The following is a 21168-nucleotide window of genomic DNA, read 5'->3' as shown; positions in this document are numbered from 1 at the left end:
TTAAATATTTGTCTCACAAATGAGAGTCTTTGGCACTGAATAAACTTTACCTCTGAATATTTCCATCAAGACTTAGAAACTGGTGGTCTACTCTAAAAGGTCTAGACAGAGGTTGGCTAACTTTTTCTATAAATGGGCAGATAGTGAATATTTTAAGCTTGTGTCTCTGTCACAACAACTCAATTCTCTGTCACAACTCCGTTTTGCCCGTGAAGTACAAAAGCTGCCCTAGATGATACGTAAGCTAATGGGCAAGGCTGAGTACCAGTAAAACTTAATTTACTAAAAGAAGCAGCAGGCCAGATTTGGCCTGAGGGCCATAATTTGCCAATCCCTGGACTAGAACCAAAAGAGAGGTACATTTGTAGAAATTATGTTTGGGGATAATTTCTATCTGGGATTCCAAACAATAGGGCAAATGGAAGTTTGAAAAACTATTCATTTAAAGCAATTTTTATTGTAGATGCTGGTAATGCAGTGCTAAACGAGACCAATGCTGCCCGGTCTCACGAGGTTTGCATGCTGTTTGAGTTGTTTGTGAACATATGAATACCTAAGTGAGTTCAGATAGCGCCAAATGCAATGAATAGAATGATATAGAATCAAGTACATGCCTAGAAGTGGGAGAAAGTACACCTTTAGGTAGGCCCATCCTGGAAGACTTTATGAGAAAATGATATTTGAGCTTTGGACATTTGAAACTTGAATGATGAGAAGGATTCAGGCTTGGGAAGGTTTAGGGAAAGAGCATTCTGTGCAGAGGCATTCACAGAAGTCAAGGGCTTATGAAAGGAATATATTTGGCTTGAGGAACAGGAAGACATCGTTGTGATTAAACTGTAGCAGGTGGGGCAGAGGGAAAAGGACTGTATGTCTCTATCTTAAACTGTCCCCATTAGACTGATCTCTAATCACAATTTTGTGAGTTAAGGAACTCACCTTGTGATTCACAGTCATCCTTTGTTTGATTCTTGTTTATTCCCTTGGGGAGACGGATTCACAGGTATATAGAGTAAGTGTTCGTTGTCAGAGTATACTTTTTAAAAATTCAAATATACAATTATTAAATTAGAAGCAAGCCAGTGCTTCAGTTGAGAAATAGTTAAATCAACATTTGAACCATATTTAAAGAAATGATGAAACCAGGACATTAGAGGTAAGACTTGTGGGGTTAAGAAACTGTGCATCAGACTCATAGGTCTAATTATTTGGGCAATATAGAGGATTTCACAATAGTCAATGATCTTTGCGTAATTGGGTAAAACAGCTCAACCATTGGTAGTTTCAGTACGCATGCCTAGATGCTCCAAAGTCACCAGCTGATTGGATACTGTAGACGGGAAAAAACCTTATCCTACCCTAAAATAATCACATCAGTTTGTTTCACAGAAAATAATGCATCTGCTCTTGTACTATGTAGTAATTTTGTGAAACTTTGGAAAAAATTATTTTTAATCCATTATTGTTTGGGGCTGTGAAAACACTTATCTAAGGAGAATTGCTTGTATCTAGATAAAATGCCTTGAGTTAATTTGACTCAAAATCAAGTCCTTCGCCTCAGTTAAATAGAATTTGAGGAAATGGTTCGAAAAGAATTAAGGCCAGCTCAGGGAAGTTAATTAGAGTGTCTTGCCTTGAAAAACAAGTTAGTTTTCTAGGCAACAGTGTTCGACAACAGTGCTTCAGATGAATGCTAAAGAATTCTACATTCTGGTAAGAATTACTAGAAGAGACTAACACAGTGAGCAGTAACCTATTATAATTTCAGACAGCCAGCGGGAGAAGTCATTCTGAATTAATGAAAGAGTATATCATGGATTTTTTAAGAAATAAAATTGCTTTAAGAAGCATGCAATAACTAGACCAAGATATGTGTGTGTGTGTGTGTGTGTGTTGTATACCTTCATCCCAATAAATGATCTTAAAGAATATATAAACCTGACTTACTACTGCCATTTCAGTTAATTGAAATATTTCTTCCAAGTTACTTGTAGCATGCTTAAAATTATTTTATTTTTGTAAGAAGGCAAACAGGCTCAGCAAAATTGGTTTGATATCTTAATTTGCTTCACATACCTATTTTTATGGATACTATAAAGGTACATGTTAACCTAGATTCTGCTGCAAATTTTAAATTTTTGTGTGATTCTGAATAAGTTTTATTGAAGGTAGAAGTGTCAATGCTGCATCTCTGCTAACATAATATAGGATTTCCCAAAGTTAATTGGTCGGGAGAATGAAGGTAAGAGATTATATTTTGTAACATGGGATTTTTTTTCTACCTTGTCTTAACACAAAATATTAAAGGAATTAAAAAAACTTTTTTTAAATTTAAATCAGGATTAATATACTCACTTTTTCCTGGTGTTTCATATGTGTAACTAGAATAATACACATGCCAGGGAGCAATAAAGAAAATTATTTAACAATAAAATATATTTGGAATTTCAGGTTAATTTTTTCCTTTTTCTACGAAGATATAACATATTCCTTTAAGTGTACTGAATCTCTTCCCTGGGAGTTGGCAGCAGCAGCTGTTATAAAGGGAACATTTTTGAAATATGGATCTTAATCACATCTAGTGCCATATCCCTCAGAGTTGCCATTTTGTATGGCACGTTCCTCTGACAAACATGAAATAATGCTACTTTAGCCATCTCTGGGAGTTTTATTGAGCATCATCAAACGCTTAGCAAATATTAAAATATTTCACATGTTCTTACATCCAGGAATCACATATTGAAGAGTGGTTCCTGGTTTGGGAACTTTAATGTAATGAAAAAGGGAGAAATATACATGACATGGAAGTAGAATAAGCTGATAACTTTACCAAGTTGCTTGATACTTTTTATAGAAAAGATAGTAGAAATATTATTACTTTTTATAGAAAAGATAGTAGAAATATTATTTTTCCTCTAAACCATTGGTCATGGCAAGGGCCTGTGACTCACTCTTGTGGCTAAAGCTGGTGATTAGGCGTAGCCTTTTGGTTTCCAAACTATAGCATGCAGATATCAGAAAATGGATAAAGCAAGCCACACTTCTCACTGCAAATGGATAGGACAATAACATGTTCAGTTATTTGCAATTTTAGCAGAGTTTTCATGGGTGAATATCAACATCTCTTCCTGCATTTCCTGAAAAGTCCTGTGGTTTGGAATGCTAACATCTTCACAATTCACTTTCTCTTATGCTTTAGTAATAGTGAGCAAAAAATAATGTAATTGTCATTCACATTTTACGTTTGATTGTTTCATAAATAGTGGAACCATCACTTAAGTGGGTAAAATTGTTCTGTTTCATTCTTTGCTTTTGTTCAGAATTACATATGAAATTGTTTTTCTGCAAGGTAGCTTTCCACTTACCTTGGCCTTGAAATGAGATATTCTTTAAAAAATGTGTGTGTGTGTGTGTGTGTGTGTGTGTGTGTATTTTAGAAAACTGTTTTTAACCCAAGGATACTTAGCTTTGGGTCCAGGATCAAAAACCGTTATCAGGTTTTCCAGTTGCATATAATTATACCTGTCAAACAGCTAATGAAGGCTGCTTCAAGAAGTCCACACAAGGCCTTGGCACAGTCAGCTGCCCTGTTGAGTTGTTCTTGCTGTGAATCCTTCGAGATTCCAGGTGTTACTACTTAGCTGGATGTTTCACTTCATAAGGAGGCAGTCATTTGTGAAAAACAGCTGTAATTACACAGCATTCAGGTATTTCATAATTAAACTAACAGCTGATTATAACATGGTACGTGGCATGAGAATTTGCCACTAGGCTAAGTAGGAAGGAGGCTATACCTTAGTCTTTGTTCCCCTTTTGCCATTGCTTTGGACGAGTCCTCCCCGTGCCTTGATGCCCATCAGTGGTCAATACCAGCTTACTTCCCCGAGGGAAAAGAGAGGAGGATGAGGGCATTAATGGATAAATGAAAGCACCTAGACCAAAGGCAGGCACTACTGTAAGCAAAAGGCATCTCCTTGGACATTTTCCCCAAACTTTTGAAAACTAGTGGATCTCAGATGCGGTTTAAATAACGTGATGTTAAATGCTGGGATCAGAGAAAACTGAGTGTTCTTATCAGTAGCCCCGTGACTCAGAGATTTCAGTCCTTTAGAGGACTAATCTTGTTATGTAGAACTTTGAAAAGGAGCCCATGTATCAGCTGGAAAGTGTTGATTCTGTTGAATCCGCACTAGGCACTGTGTAAAGATACAAGAGTTGTAGTCATGTCTAGGTCCTGATCACGTGGAATTTACAATTTAGTTTCATACACTGAAATAACTCCCTGGGGAAGAGATTAAAATATTGCCCCTGAAGGTTTGTAACCAAGGGGTTGGAAATGGACTTCTGTGAGGCTGATCTGCCCCCAGCTCCCCCCGTCCCTGAACCCCATGCTGTGGGAGAGCTGCTAAGCTAAAAATAGCTGTGTTGCTGCTCATTTCTCTGCTGCTCTCTTCCTTTTTTTTTTTTTTTAACATCTTTATCGGAGTATAATTGCTTTACAATGGTGTGTTTCTGCTTTATAACAAAGTGAATCAGTTATACATACACATATGTTCCCATATCTCTTCCCTCTTGCGTCTCCCTCCCTCCCACCCTCCCTATCCCACCCCTCTAGGTGGTCACAAAGCACCAAGCTGATCTCCTTGTGCTATGCGGCTGCTTCCCACTAGCTATCTATTTTACGTTTGGTAGTGTATATATGTCCATGCCACTCTCTCACTTTGTCACAGCTTACCCTTCCCCCTCCCCATATCCTCAAGTCCATTCTCTAGTAGGTCTGTGTCTTTATTCCTGTCTTACCCCTAGGTTCTTCATGACCTTTTTTTTTTTCTTAGATTCCATATATATGTGTTAGCATACAGTATTTGTTTTTCTCTTTCTGACTTACTTCACTCTGTATGACAGACTCTAGGTCCATCCAACTCACTACAAATAACTCAATTTCATTTTTTTTATGGCTGAGTAATATTCCATTGTATATATGTGCCATATCTTCTTTATCCATTCATCTGTTGATGGACACTTAGATTGCTTCCATGTCCTGGCTATTGTAAATAGAGCTGCAACGAACATTTTGGTACATGACTCTTTTTGAATTATGGTTTTCTCAGGGTATATGCCCAGCAGTGGGATTGCTGGGTCATATGGTAGTTCTATTTGTAGTTTTTTAAGGAACCTCCATGCTGTTCTCCATAGTGGCTGTGTCAATTTACATTCCCACCAACGGTGCAAGAGGGTTCCCTTTTCTCCACACCCTCTCCAGCATTTACTGTTTCTAGATTTGTTAATGATAGCTATTCTGACTGGTGTGAGATGATATCTCATTGTAGTTTTGATTTGCATTTCTCTAATGATTAATGAAGTTGAGCATTCTTTCATGTGTTTGTTGACAATCTGTATATCTTCTTTGGAGAAATGTCTGTTTAGGTCTTCTGCCCATTTTTGGATTGGGTTGTTTGTTTTTTTGTTATTGAGCTGCATGAGCTCTTGTAAATTTTGGAGATTAATCCTTTGTCAGTTGCTTCATTTGCAAATATTTTCTCCCATTTTGAGGGCTGTCTTTTGTTCTTGTTTATGGTTTTCTTTGCTGTGCAAAAGCTTTGAAGTTTCATTAGTCCCATTTGTTTATTTTTGTTTTTATTTTCATTTCTCTAGGAGGTGGGTCAAAAAGGATCTTGCTGTGATTTATGTCACAGAGTGTTCTGCCTATGTTTTCCTCTAAGAGTTTGATAGTTTCTGGCCTTACATTTAGGCCTTTAATCCATTTTGAGTTTATTTTTGTGTATGGTGTTAGGGAGTGTTCTAATTTCATTCTTTTACATGTACCTGTCCAGTTTTCCCAGCACCACTTATTGAAGAGGCTGTCTTTTCTCCACTGTATATTCTTGCCTCCTTTATCAAAGATAAGGTGACCATATGTGTGTGGGTTTATCTCTGGGCTTTCTATCCTGTTCCATTGATCTATATTTCTGTTTTTGTGCCAGTACCATACTGTCGTGATTACTGTAGCTTTGTAGTATAGTCTGAAGTCAGGGAGCCTGATTCCTCCAGATCCGTTTTTCATTCTCAAGATTGCTTTGACTGTTCGGGGTCTTTTGTGTTTCCATACAAATTGTGAAATTTTTTGTTCTAGTTCTGTGAAAAATGCCAGTGGTAGTTTGATAGGGATTGCATTGAATCTGTAGATTGCTTTGGGTAGTAGAGTCATTTTCACAATGTTGATTCTTCCAATCCAAGAACATGGTATATCTCTCCATCTATTTGTATCATCTTTAATTTCTTTCATCAGTGTCTTATAATTTTCTGCATAAAGGTCTTTTGTCTCCTTAGGTAGGTTTATTCCTAGATATTTTATTCTTTTTGTTGCAGTGGTAATTGGGAGTGTTTTCTTAATTTCACTTTCAGATTTTTCATTATTAGTGTATAGGAATGCCAGAGATTTCTGTGCATTAATTTTGTATCCTGCTACTTTGCCAGATTCATTGATTAGCTCTACTAGTTTTCTGGTAGCATCTTTAGGATTCTCTATGTGAAGCATCATGTCATCTGAAAACAGTGACAGTTTTGCTTCTTCTTTTATGATTTGGATTCCTTTTATTTCTTTTTTTTCTCTGATTGCTGTGGCTAAAACTTCCAAAACTATTTTGAATAAGAGTGGTGAGAGTGGGCAACCTTGTCTTGTTCCTGATCTTAGCGGAAATGGTTTCAGTATTTCACCATTGAGGACGATGTTGGCTGTGGTTTTGTCATATATGGCCTTTATTATGTTGAGGAAAGTTCCCTCTATGCCTGCTTTCTGCAGGGTTTTTATCATAAATGGGTGTTGAATTTTGTCAAAAGCTTTCTCTGTATCTATTGAGATGATCATATGGTTTTTCTCCTTCAATTTGTTAATATGGTGTATCACGTTGATTGATTTGCGTATATTGAGAATCCTTGCATTCCTGGAGTAAACCCCACTTGATCATAGTGTATGATCCTTTCAATTAAAATACACTACGAAAAACAGTAAGTGAAAAGAATCTCTTGAATTTCTTAGATTACCTATGGGAACAAAACCAACTATTCAGGCCAAGAAATGCCCATCTAGCTGTACCTAAAGGATAGATGGACACACTACGATCCCCACAGAAATGGTGCTAGGAAACCGTGAAAATGATTGTTACGTAAGCTTTGCAAGACTAGAAATCTTGGAAGCTTCCTGACATATATAGGCTGGATTTTGTTTGTCTGCTGTTCTCTTGTTTCTATAGGTTGGTAACTAAAATGGTTTATTTTAATACTCTTTAGCAAATTCTGCAATTAGTATACTATAAATCATTCAGTGCTCCTGGTTATCTCATTTTTCACTTTTTGCCTAAGACCTCATGCCTTTTGAGTGACCTCTCCCTTCAGTAACCCTTGGAGCTCCAGTCTCACTAGCCTATACATGTCAGGAAGCTTCCAAGATTTCTAGTCTTGCAAAGCTTACGTAACAATCGTTTTCATGGTTTCCTAGCACCATTTCTGTGGGGATCGTAGTGTGTCCATCTATCCTTTAGGTACAGCTAGATGGGCATTTCTTGGCCTGAACAGTTGGCTTTGTTCCCATAGGTAATCTAAGAAATTCGAGCGATTCTTTTCACTTACTGGTTTTTTTTGTGTGTGTGGTACGCGGGCCTCTCACTGTTGTGGCCTCTCCCGTTGCGGAGCACAGGCTCCGGACACGCAGGCTCAGCGGCCATGGCTCACGGGCCCAGCCGCTTCGCAGCATGTGGGATCTTCCCGGATCAGGGCACGAACCCGTGTCCCCTGCATTGGCAGGCGGACTGTCAACCACTGCGCCACCAGGGAAGCCCATCACTTACTGTTTTTCTTAGTGTATTTTAATAAGAAAAGCATCAAAGCACCTTGGTCAAGAGGAGGAATCTTGGGTCAGGAAAACTTATAGACATACTTGGAATGAGCATTTGAAAAAGACTGAAAGATTTTGAGTTATCAGGGTAAAAGAAAGCTATTTCAGGTGGTAGGGAGTGGCCTTCAAAATCTGTAAAAAAAAAAAAAAAAAAAAATCCAAACATTAAAGATTTACTGTGTTTCAGGCACTGCGGCCAACACTTTATGTTCATTTTCTCATGTAGTCCTCTTAACAACACTGCCAAGGAGGTATTATCATTCGTCTTTGTGGTGAGGAAACAAGTGTATTCAATAATATTCATGCAATATTTATTGAGTGCCCATATTTCTAAGTGCTGATAATGTAGCTCTGAACAAGACAGCTCGTATTTTAGAGAAGGGAGATAGGCAATTAGCAAGTCAACAAATAAATAGCATAATTTTTCTGGGGCAGTATGTCATGAAAAAAGTCAGATGAGGCAACGGCATTCCTTATGAGTCGGGGTAGGAGGGTGGTCAGGAAGGCCTCCCCAGCAGGGGACACTGATCTGGAGCCTGAATAAAGAGCAGGAGGCCGCATCGTGGGCATCTAGGGAGAAGGGTCCAGGCAGAGGGTCTTGTGAATGTGGGAACACAGTAGGTGTGTTTGCAGGATAGAAAGAAAGCATATGAGGCTGAAGAGTGAACAGGTGAAGGCAGATGGTAAGAAAAGAGGCATGGGCCACGCAAGGGTCTTGCAGGTCAAGGCAAGGAGTTTGGATCTTATTCAAAGGATCCTTTGAATAAGGATCTTATTCAAAGGATCCTTTGAATAAGGATCTTATTCAAAGAGGAGCAGGAAGCTTTGGGGATGTTTTAGGAGATGAGTGATGTGATTCAATTTACATATTCTCCTGTTCTCTCAAGACTTTGAGTACTTTGTTCAAGGGGAGACAGGTACAGAGGAAAGAGGGAGGGGGTTGAATCGCTCATCTGGACCTCAAACCCAGGCCCTTCTGCCTTCAACACCCTTCCCAGCATGCTGTACTGTTTTACTTCATCATTGTTAATAAGAGACTGAAAAGAAAGAATGTAGACAATGATAAAGGGGAAAACCAGACTATAAACATGAAATCCAAAGCTTCCATTATTTTAAGAAAATGTAACAGGGCTGTTAGTGCCAACTCCTGGGCATCTGGGGGTCAGCTCGCCTTTGAGTGCTGGGTCTGTGTGTCCCTTGCTGTGTTGATCTTCAGCCCCTGTGACCAGGTCACAGAGGGAAGGCTCCTGTCTAAACATTCCACTAAGAGGAGCAAAGCTTCACTTCTGAGTCTTGGGGTACAAGCGGGGGAGTTGGTTTGGGTCTGCTGAAACTCCGTTGCTGAGTTTTCTCTTCCTTCTTTCTCATAACCGACTCTCTAGCCACTCTTGTGCTCACCAGCACATACTAAGCATAAAGAACAGCGAGCTTTGGAAGGTTAAGGGGCAACTTGTCCATTGCACTCTTTGCCCTGCTAAGTCGAGAACCCCATGCAGCATGTGGTGCGTGTGGAGGAGAGAATGCTCCTTAAGAATTTTGTATTTTGTTTTGCAACCTCCCCTTCCCAACTCTCCTCCCCCCACCCACCCCCAGTCCATCTGTGAAGCCTGAATTCTTACACAGGCTATCTGTCTACAGATGCCCCAGCCTTAATCACGTCCTCTGTATTGTGTATGGCTCCTGAATCTATCTACTTATGTCAGTTGTTTACCAGTTCCCTTCAGCTGTCTGCTCTTTATCATATTATTGATCAGTCACTCCTGGGTGTCTCAGGTTGGGGAAGAGAGAGACAGGAGGGCTGGAAAAGGAAAGCGGGAAGAGAGTATAGCAGAGGACTGTCAGTTAAGATGGTTCCAAAAATAGCTCAGCCCGGCTGATGATAGCTCTGCTTACAGCTGCCCGTACGGGACTTAAGCACTTTGCTGAGATTCTCTGCTGAAATGTATTCCACCAGCTGCTCCTGCAGTTGGTGGCAGCTGGTGGTGACAGCAGTGGGCCGGCCACACCTTCAGAGAAGGAGGAAGCAATAGGTTGGGGGCACGTGACAGGCTCCCACACAGGGAGATGAGGTTTGTCATAGCCTGTTAGAACTCCCCAGGCATCTGTGTTCTTTTTAAAGTATGACCTGGGCACTTGATATCCAGTTTTTTTTTTTTTTCCTCCAATCTTTTTTAATGAGTTGGAGAGATGAGTTATGAAAAAACGGTTATATGTCCCACCCACGGTATGTCTGTCTGTTATTTCGTTGTTGTTGCTACGGTTTATTGTATACATAGACTTTGTTCTCTGTTGCACTTTCTGTTGGGAGATTCAGCTACACAAAGCACTCAACCTTGTAACACTTTGGTCTTATCCAGGGCCTTCGTTTACCAAGGAACCTCTGCACAACTACTGGGTCTAATAGTGTAGTAAAACTAAGTGCAACTTTTATAAAGGGCCCTGCCCCTCAAATATGCTAAGCCTGTGGCATGTAGAAAATGTAGTGTGCCTCACCTTAATCTGATCTTAATGTGATCTTAATCTGATCTTAATATGACCCCTTCTCAGAATGAAATGCTCTTTCACGGGCTCTCGGAATTTTGTACTCGTTTTCCTCCAGCCACTATACTTTGAATTCTAGTTTTTTGCATCCGGGTTCTCCCCTGAGCACTGTAGAGGTGCCCCTGTAATTTGCTATACTTGTGGTCTTGCTCTGACACACAGCACACCCTAAACCAGTTTTTAAGCTCTCTTGTAAAATTTGTCTACTTCATCCAAAATCTCTTAAGTATTAAAGTTGTATGCACTTGAAAAAGTTAAGATGTTTAAATTTTCCAGACCAGGGAGTCTTAGGAAACAGGCAAGGTACAAAATAAAAGGAAAAAAGCAAAGAGTGTGTTACTTATTCTTTGATACAGATTCTGTTATCTGTCATGATATGGTGGGGAGAGGGGAGAAAAACAGCTTTCTCCTTACAAATTCCAGCTTCTGCTCCTACCCTGAATATAAATACTGTTATTCAAAAAGGCTTTTTGCCTACTTCTTGGTAGGCTATTCAGTGACGTATCAGATATGAAGAGCAATTTCATTGCCTAAGTGAGGGGCTGGTTAAAATGTGTTTTCCTCCTATCCAGGCTCTGAACATCTGATTTACTAGGTCAAGATGGGACCGAGAATCTGCACTTTAATAAGCATGCTCAGTAATTCTGATGTAGATTGCCTGGTGACTACCATTAGAGAACCCTAGTCTAAATTTTGATAGAATTTTTTTCACAAGTGAGGGCTATAATTTGGAACCCTTGAGGAGAGAGGAAATTGAGGGAGAATAAATCAGCATCATCTGTGTTTTCCGTGATAGTTTAGAGGGCTCCAGTATTAGTTTATTTCACGACATGTATTTTGTTTTGATTTGTTGCAAAATTACTGCCTTTTTATGTATATTCCATGTCAAGGTGTGAATGGGACAATTTCCATTAGTGGAAGGGCTTTCAGCATTAGCAAAAAGCAGGGAGAAATGACTGTGATGGAGGAGAGTTAGGGCCGAAGTCCTACAGTGCATGAGGAGGCTGTTTCCTTGTTGCAACCCAGGTTAGAGACACCTTTGCTTCCTTTGTGCATACAGAGTCCCCTGCTCCCTCCCCTGAAGTCTGTCTGGATTCAGTGAAGTCCGTGTTCAAGTTCATTTAACCTACATCGCCACCTACTGTCCACCTCCATCCCCATCTAAGAAACGTTTGCTCGGGGTTGGGTGGAGATGAGGTATGAGAGGCTGTACCTTGAGTGCAAGGGGCGACTGTGAATGCACCCCTGTGGACCCCTGTTTAGGATGCCTGATTTACAATGCTTTATTCAGAATTACAGCAGTTCTATCCTTATTTCTAAGTTCTCCCTTTATTTCAATCCAGAAGCAAATTTGGGGTTAGGAATGTCAGCCAAGCTCTGATTGAAACAAAAGCAAACCTCTCTCCACCTAAGAGAGGGCCTAAGGCCCTCTTTCTTGGCTTTAAAATTTTTATTGATTTGGGAATTTAGTGTTAGGTCCAACTGTGAATAATGGCCACTTTGGGCCTTTGGAGTGCTCCTGGCAGTTGTCCAGCTAATTTATGGAAGGAAATCTGAAAATGCTTTGCCCTAGTCCTTTGTTTCTTTATTTTGGTGGATTTCTTTTTTCTATCCTTGAGATTGTTTCCTACTTAAGTTGAGCAGGGAATACTCTCCTATAGCACCCTTCTCTGATTCGCTTAGAAAGAGCAAGTGTCCTTTGAGAAATTCCTACTGCTGGTTGTTGGCCCTTTGCTCCTGTCCTGGCATCTCTAGAGCTGGAGATGGAAGTCATCCTGTGGGTTTCTCTTGTCTTATACTTTGGCTGTTCTCTTCCATGTGTTTGTTCTTCGCTTAATCTTGTATTGAAATCCATCCATTATCTGAGCTTCCATCTTTAGTGAAGACCCACTTTTGCGTGTTATGTCCTAGGATAATATTCCAGAAAACAGATAATTGCATAGATATAAAATCTTATTTTTATAATCTTTAGACTTAGGTTGGGTTAACCAGCATCTTCTCAGGTAGATTTCTTGGAACCTAAGGCAGAAGATCTGTATTTGAAGTGCAGGGAAGGCCAAGTAGTGTTTTCATTGAGCTATCTTAGATATAGAATAATGTTAGGTATTGATTAGAATTAGTGACATAGGTTAGATATTTGATATTTGGTATCAGATACAGAGCGATTACCAAGGAGAATAAAATAGGACTAGCACAGCTCCTTTCTTTTTCCCCTAAACCTCTACTATCTAGGATTATAATAGACGTTTTATAACCAAGAACAAAGTCTTTAACTCTCTCTGTTCCTCTAGCAAATTTTCTTCTGTTAAAAAAAGTCATTAAAGTATCTCTCTATTTTAGAAGTTCTTCATAAAGGCTATCTTAAACCATGCTATGCTTTTAGATCATTATAAGATTAATTAAAAGAATTTTTTATAGGCTAACAGCCTTACTTAAAAATATTACTTCATTCTTGTAACGTGAATTCTTACAGACCTCTTTATTGTCTAGGAGAATGTGGATGCATTGCTATTCCTGATAACTATATTTATAATGTGGAATTGGTTTCATACTCTCAAATCATATATTAAATGCATATTATATACATATTAAATTATAATATTAATATTGGTTTTCTATATAGCTATTATTTATATAGCACTTGCTGCCTACCAGGCCTTTGGACTATGCTGTTGCATCCATTATTTTACTTAATTCTCCAAATAACAATGAGAGCTCAGTACTATTCTTTCCATTTTACAGATGAGGAAATTGAGGCGCATAGAGACTGACTTTGCCAACAGCACACACTTCGTAAATGGCAGAAAATGAACTTGCATCTAGGGTTATCCTCCTTCCAAAGCTCACATTCTTAAACTTCTGGCTCAAATTCTTCTAGTGTTAAGTCTCTCTTGAATTCACAAGTTCATCTCTGCTCATTTTCAAGAGTGTCGTTGTTGAATTTTTTCTCCTTAAAAGTTACTGCAACAAAATAGCTCTGTTTGAAGATTTCAGTCTTGCTTTACAGCCTTTTGTTCGTTGTTTGGGAAGGATAGAGGGACTGCAGCTGCCAGGTGAGCAGGATGGATGAGTCATTGTTGAGGGAAGAGGGCCGCTTCCCTGCTGCATAACACCCTTCACGTTTCCAGTTGTGGGCCCCTTGCTCTGGTCATCGTAACGCATTTGCCTGTCCCTGCAGGAGGGGGAACGTCTACTCCTTTTGTGCGCTTCTGTCCAGCCCCTCCTGTGCATTCAGTAAGACCTGGCTCTTTGGGGCTAGGGGTCTCCAAAGTTAACAAGGAAGTCCACATTCTCCACTTCCTCAGTACAGCCCTGTGGCAGTCCTTCTTGGATATAAGGTCCTGGAAACCACAGAGCTTGTTAGCTCTAGAAATTGCATTGACCTGTGCATTGCTCTTCTCTTTCTAGAAAGAGCGATCACAGTTCCCAAACCTTTAGCCAACACTTGGAATAGAGGAGCTGAGTTTTTTGAAAAAATTCCCTAACCCAGATGTTCCCAGACCTGAATCATCATGAAAAACATGGAGCCTCTGGGGGGAAGAAACAAAAGGTCCTCAGGATCCAGAAGTGTTATTTTTCATCAGTGCCTCCGGGAGGATATGACAGTCAGTGTTAGGTTCACACTCTCCTCAAATTCTAAGTTTTTCCAGGAAGAGAGTAAAGGAAAACTTGTGTCTTTCTTGGCTGAAGGGTTAAGGTTTAATTCCTCCCTCTGCTTTTGGGACTCTCTTAGCCACATTCCAGTTCAGGGGACAGCTCCTTTTAAGTGGGTGCTCCCAGTGAATGTGCTCTTCAGTGGGGATTCTGGCCAGGAGTTGTCCAAGGACAGGCTGCCAGGTCCAGGCTGGCCAAGGCCTCAGAGAAGCAGGACGTGGGTTACGCCGAAAGATACGAAGCTCATGGGTGTGCCGCACTCCATACCTTCCACTAGCTCCCTTCATTTAACGGCTGTTTGGTGAGCACTGTGTGTGTCCGGGAGAGTAGCTGGTGCTAGAGATTCAATGGCGAGCAGACAGACATCGCTCTTCCTTCATGTAGCTTACTAGCTAGTGTAGAGACAGACACTAAACAAACATCCTGGTGCACAGTGAAGAACTTCTCTTCCTAAGTGCCATGAAGGGGAATTTCAGTGTGCAAAGGTGTACGGCCAGAAGGCCTGTCCTATTCCGGGCTGGCTGTGGTGTGTCAAGGAGGGTTTCCTGAGCAGGTGACATTTGAGCAGATCTTAGAACGATGAGCCGGGTTTAGCTAGCTGAGTGAGGGGGCATGAAGAGGCCCTTCAAAGAACACAAAGTGAATGTGGCTGAGGCCAAGTGAGGTATGGGTAGAGTGGCAGCAGGCAAGGCTGGAGAGGAGGGGAGGTCAGAGCATGTGGGCCCTGGTTGGTCGTGGTAAGCATTTTGCAGCTGAGCTCCCGTCCTTTCACCTTTCACCTTGATGAAGCCAAGTCTGCAGGTTTCTCCTCAACCTCTTTCTGCTTCTCATCTGTTTGTGCTGGTCACCTGAGCCTCTCACTCATCCACAGCCTCATCTGGAGTGAAGGAAGTGCTGACAGGCAGTGAGCGTAGACCCGACCGTGGGCTGTACGCCGGCTCTGCAGACCATTCTTGGAGTAAGCAAGGGGGTGCAGGTGAAACGTTGTCTTCTCTGGGGGCTGCGCTCATTGTCGCACCCACCCTGATGCCCACTGCCCTCCCTGCCCACCTCTCCTCGCCCCTTTAACCTGTCCAAGGCAGGCTGACCAGCCTTGCCACTCTGGCCACTGATTCGCCCAGATGAAGCAAGCAGGATCTCATGTCTTGTGACGTTGGAGGATTCTGCAGGAATGAAGAGAGCACCCCCCACTCTGCACGCACAGACACTCCTCAGCCAGCTTCTGCTTCTCTGAGACATGCAAATAGTCTCTAAGTGTTTTTACGCATCAGTGCTCCGATAAGGGAAACTTGTACAAAGACTAATTGTTTTTTATGCTTCCTTTATAGAACATGAACACATTCGAGTTTTTGTTTCTTGTTCTGAAACATTAATGCAAGGCTTGGGAATATCAGCTTTACAGTTTCGTTTTCCTATTCCCAGAATAGGTTTAAAACAGAGAGCAACATGCCTACCTACATAACTTCTTCGGTGACAGTTGTTTTAAAAATACATAGCTTTCTTCTAAGAGAGCTATTAAGTAGAGAGAAAGTCAGAATGGACATTAAGGGATTATCATGAAGATAGCTTTATGATCATGACGATCATTGCCATTGTCAAAGAGGCATTTATTAAATGGTAAATCCTGTTTTGTATTTGCTGCTATAAAGAAAATTACAAAGTCATAGCCTTTGTCCTGGGAAAATTTCAAGCTATGGAGACAGCCTTGATTTATAAATATTTGAAAAGGGCATAAAGGTAACAAGAACCAAAACAAGAGACTGCAAAAGATTGGGTCAATAGATAAATGGACTTCAGGTATTTATATTACTTATCCATCGACGGTCACAACCAATCTGGGTTGCTATTCTGTTAGTCAGGGCAGGGTGGCTTGTGCTGTGGTAACAAACTCCATACCTAGTAGCTTAACACATGGAGCTCATTTCTCAGTCCATACTTCATATTCATCACAGAATGCCAGGGGCTCTGCTTTGTGTCATCACTCTTCAGGGAGCTAGGCTGGCGGGCCCTTCACCGTCGGGCATGTTGCTGGTTCCCCTGGAAAAAGGGAGGACATAAGGGCTGTTGTGACTGGCATTGAAGTGTTTCTGCCCAGAAGTGACACTTTACTTCCACATACATTCCGTTAGCTCAGGCAAATCACATGGTGTTATGTAGCTCCAAGGCAGCAAGAAAGTACAGTCCTCCTTTAGGAGGAAAACCAGAATGTTGATGAACAGTGAGAAACTTCTGGTCAAATTTAATAATTACTCTAGCCACAGTAATTGATCAATCAGCCTGCCAAATGATAATAACACGACTACTTATCAGTAATGGAACACTTCCTATGTACCAGCGTCTTTGGTGAACAATTCACATACATCTAATTACATCTAATTCTTTACCAGCCTCTCAGGTGGGTTGTATTATTATCTCTGTTTTCCACACGATAAAATTAAAACTGGGAGTCTTTAAGTAACTTGCCTAAGGTTACACAGCTAGTATTTAACAGAGTTGTGATTCAAACCTACTTCCTCCTAATTTGAGAGTCTGAGCGTTTCTCCAAGATTCCTATCATGTAAGTGAAGTCTCTTGACTTCCTGTGCATAGTGCTGGAAGGAACAGAGTAAAGTGATTTCTGACCTAGTTACTTAGAATTGCTAAAACATGCCTCTGCTTTGCTAAAAACCACCTCTGGCTTTGTTGGTCTTTAGAACCAAATGGATTATTTTTCTTTTTGTAAACTCTTCTCAGCCCTATTCTGCTTAGCTTCCTGTTTTTATGGCTGGTAAGATAATTTTTCCCTCACATGAGTTCCTTGAGAATTGGCTTCCCAGGCGCTTTCACGTTTTTCTAGCATCTAGCATTACTAGGGCTTAGAACATCCTGTGATCACCAAGACACTGTTAGGGAAGGCTCATAGCTGAAGAATTCTTAGAAAACGTAGTCACTTTTTTAAAATTCACTTACAAGCATGTTCCCCAAAATCACTTATTTTCAATTCTGTTTTAGTTTTCTCCTATTTGTGAATTAAGTCTCTCCCTTTTGTTTTAGAACATTTTATTAGTTCATTATTTTCTTTTCCATTATATCTCCAGTGTCTAGCAAAATGCCTGGCGCATATATCTTAAAAATGAAAGAAAGAATCAATGAACTGGTGGATTTCATGTTCAGGTTCTTCTTCAACTGCTCTTCCTTGGTTATCTCCTTCACCAATGTTTGGACAGATAGCCACTCTGCTCTTAATTATTCCATTGTTTACTGTCTGTATGATTTTGATAAATTTTGTAACCTGTTCTCTCACCTATAAAGTGGGGATAATGGTGTGCCTACCTCTTAGATTTGTGTAGTATTAAATAGTTTCATGCTACAAAGAACTTGGAATATTACCTGACACAGAGAAAGTACAATAATGATCTCTTTATTATTTTTTGTCTTGGGAGTCAAAATTGTCCTTTGTCTTGGGAGTCAAAATTGTCCTTCAGATTTCACTTTTCAGGTTCTTTCTTACACTGCCTTATACCTAAAATTTCATGTCCTTTCTCTAGGAATTCATCACAGGGAGTTTAATTGTATTATTGCATAGAGTTAGTTCGTGAGTTACTCCTTTTAATCCAATCATTTATAATCTGTTCAGGTTATTTCCCCAGAGCGTGATATTTGTGTAAGACATTCATTCTTTTTGGCTTAAATATTAGTTATTGAGACACGATGGGCTTGAGTATTTGGGCTCCATGCATATAGCCACATACTCATTCATTGATTCCTTTATCCATTCAACAAGTATTTATTGAGAATAATTATAGATATGCTTAGAGGCAGAAAAGAATGTTAAAATCTTTTAGACCAGATCTACCCTCGTTTCTACACATTTAATACTAAGCACCTAGAAGCTGCAGTGTCAAAGTTGTCTCACTGAGAACAGTTAAGTGAAGGAGGATTTCATTTTGTTCTCCTTCTTGGGCAGTCCCATTCACCGCAGGAAAGACACTCACATGAAATCATGAACTTGTGCTCCTGTATGTTTTCTTTGTACTAATGGGAACATTTTGAATCAAATATGAAGAACACTAATTCATATATAGTCTGAAGAACCTCAGTTTTAAGTCTGTTATGGTTGATCCCAAGTCTGTACGGACCTAGAGAGAGTCTAGAGTACCATGTTTTGAGGTCTTCAGCCTGGCAGTCTCACATCAGGGAACTTGAATGGGGTTGCAGAAGGATGCCAGAAGACCTCCTGTATCAGTTTCCTGTATCAGTTTTCCATGAAAATTACCACAAACTAGTTGGCGTACAACTATATACGTATTTTTTCTCTCACAGTTCTGGGGGCCGGAAGTCTGAAGTCAGTATGCTTCCTGGAGGTCACTGCGGCTCCCTCTAGAGGCTCTAGAGGGTCCCCATTCTTGTGTCTTCCAGTGTTTATGGCTGTCGGCGTCCCTGGACTTGTGGCTGCATCACTCCAATCTCTGCCTCCATCTTCTTATGGCCTTCTCTGCTGTGTGTGTCTGCTCCTCTTCGTGTCTAACTTATGATGATACTTGTGCTTGCATTTAGAACCCACCTGGCCAATACAGGATAAGCGCCTCCACTTAAGATGCCTAACTTAATCACATCTTCTGTTGTATGCAGTAACATTCACTCTTTTGCCATTTAAGGTAATAATCACAGGTTGTGGGGATTAAGACATGGACATATCCTTTCATGGGGCTGCCATTCAATCTACCATACCTGGGTTCAAGTCCTTGTTTGACTAACTATCCACAATTAGGCAAGTTATCACATCTTTCTGAAATTCAGTTTTCTCATCTGTAAAATGAGATATCAATGCCCGGTTTACAGAGTTTTAATGAGAAACAGAAGAGAGAATGTATGTGATGTTCCCTAACTTAGTTCTCAACATAATTAGTTGCCTTAGTTCCAGGTACTCAGAGGGTAGAACAGATTTTAAACTGTTTTACTTTAAAGAAAAAGGTGGCAGAGCGGAGGGGGCGCAGACGGTGCTGGCCGCGGGCTGCGAGCAGGGGGGCTGGCGGAGCGCCTTGGGGCACAGTGCGGGGCACTCGCGAACCCAGGGCAAGGTGTCCAACGAACAGACGGCGCCCCGGGAGCCTTGCCGACCGGCAGCAGGACTACAGAATGGTACCCCTAAATGGAGAGAGATTGCAGGGCTGATCAGAGAGGGCGAGAAACAAGGAAGGCTTCTGAAGGAGGGCATCCTCCGATTCTTCCCCCACCTGAATCCCTGTTGCTATGGAGACCACCAATGGGACTGAGACCTGGTATGAGAGCCTGCACGCTGTGCTGAAGGCTCTAAATGCCACTCTTCACAGCAACTTGCTCTGCCGGCCAGGGTCAGACAACCTGACTGAGGAGAGGCGGGCCAGCCTACCTGGCCACGATGACGACTCCTACATGTACATTCTCTTTGTCATGTTACTATTTGCTGCCACTGTGGGCAGCCTCATCCTGGGATACACGCGCTCCCGCAAAGTGGATAAGCGCAGTGACCCCTATCATGTATACATCAAGAACCGTGTGTCTATGCTCTAATGCTAAGAGGCCAGGGATGGCAGAAGATCAAGATTCCTGAGGATTATCTTGTGGGGCCTCCAGAACTCAGCTATGTGTTACATCTGGCCTCAGTGTTCTAATCTGTAAGATCAACAAGAAACAGTACTAAGGGAAGTCATCATTGGGGAAGGAGGAGAGGATCTAGCAGACCTAGGCCTTGTGGATAAGGATTTTTTCCAGCAAAGATAGACTTTATAGACAGTAGGAGCCCTTTGAACAAATATATAAAAGTGGCAGGAGTTCCCTGGTGGTGCAGTGGTTAGGACTCCGTGCTCTCACTGCCAAGGGCCTGGGTTCAGTCCCTGGTCGGAGAACTGAAATCCCACAAGCCATTCAGTGTGGCCAAAAAAAAAAAAAAAGTATATATATATATATATATATATATATATATATATATATATATATATATATATATACACACACACACACACACACACACATATATATGTATATATATACAAGTGGCAACATATAATGACAAATTAGTGTTCTAGTGGCAGGAGTGTTGGGGGCTAGGGGCTAGAGGAGGGAAAAGAGGAAGCTGTAGCAGAGGGAAATGAGACAGGAAAATGCCCTGAGGACACATGTTTTGATGTGTTATCTTCAATAACCTGAGAAACAGTGATGATTATCCCATATCACAGACAGGAAATCTAAGTTATGTTACTTATATTTTTTCACATTTTATGTTTTTCAGCCCATTTAACATTTGTGATTTTACCCCCTGTGAGGGAAGCAGAGCAAGTGCCGTTCTGCCCATTTGGGCCAAAGCGGTACCATGACTGGAACCCAGGTTCTCTGGTCACCTTGCCTAGTGCTTTGCAAAACTGTGTGCTACCTAGGAGTGGATCTAGGCCTGAAACTTATATAATTCTGGGGGACCCTCCTTAAGAAAAAGAACTTTAAAATATTTTTGCAAGTATTACAAAAACATATCACCATGTTAATACATTGTTGGGGCCCCTCCTAAGATCTTAAGAAGGAGCCATGCAAGTGCAGAGCCCTGACTGTCAAGCCTCATTAGCTCCATGGTCTCTGTGCCCTTCCACCCATGTCCCACTGCCTTTCCCAGCCCCATCTCCAGTCCTGGGGACTTCACTACCTCTAAGGAAGCCTCTAACGTTTTGAATGAATTCTGTGAGTAATTTTCTGATATCAAGTTGAAATCTGCTTCTAGAAGATTATTATCACACCTAGATTATCATATTAAAAGAGGCAGGTACCTGATTCAGTGGAAAGAGAACCAGCCCTGATTCTACTACCAGTGTGGTGTATAAACTGGCTAGACACTTAAAAAAAAAAAGAAAAGGTAAGGTTGACTTATATTTGGTCAGAATTTGTTAAAGTTTTATGACTTGGTTGAAAAAATATTATTGAGCAACCACAAAATGGTTTTATATTTAGTTCACCATTATGCATAGAACAGCCAAAAAATGGTTTTATATTCAGATACCATTATATGTTGGCTGTGCCTCATTTAGTAATAATTCCTTTCTGTCTGCTTTCTGCTGCTTCCTAGCCACTAG

The 21168-nt window shown here is 40.9% G+C and overlaps 2 protein-coding genes across 4 annotated transcripts in view; both read left to right on the top strand.

The window, feature by feature from the left end:
- NRXN3 (neurexin 3) overlaps positions 1-21168 on the top strand; it is a 1615508-nt gene that overhangs the window by 602436 nt on the left and 991904 nt on the right. The gene's annotated exons all lie outside the window — the stretch shown is intronic.
- Positions 19322-19621, top strand: LOC132420077 (potassium voltage-gated channel subfamily E member 3-like). The gene has a single exon (XM_060004112.1). The coding sequence runs from the start codon at positions 19322-19324 to the stop codon at positions 19619-19621; it is 300 nt and encodes a 99-aa protein (XP_059860095.1).

The sequence above is a fragment of the Delphinus delphis genome, chromosome 2 (assembly GCF_949987515.2).
Source record: "Delphinus delphis chromosome 2, mDelDel1.2, whole genome shotgun sequence".
Lineage (NCBI taxonomy): Eukaryota > Metazoa > Chordata > Mammalia > Artiodactyla > Delphinidae > Delphinus > Delphinus delphis.
This window is presented reverse-complemented; position numbering and strand designations above follow the sequence as displayed.

What these genes read in the sequence shown, in the direction of transcription:
- LOC132420077 (XM_060004112.1), top strand. Translation starts at nt 19,322, where the DNA reads ATGGAGACCACCAATGGGACTGAGACCTGGTATGAGAGCCTGCACGCT.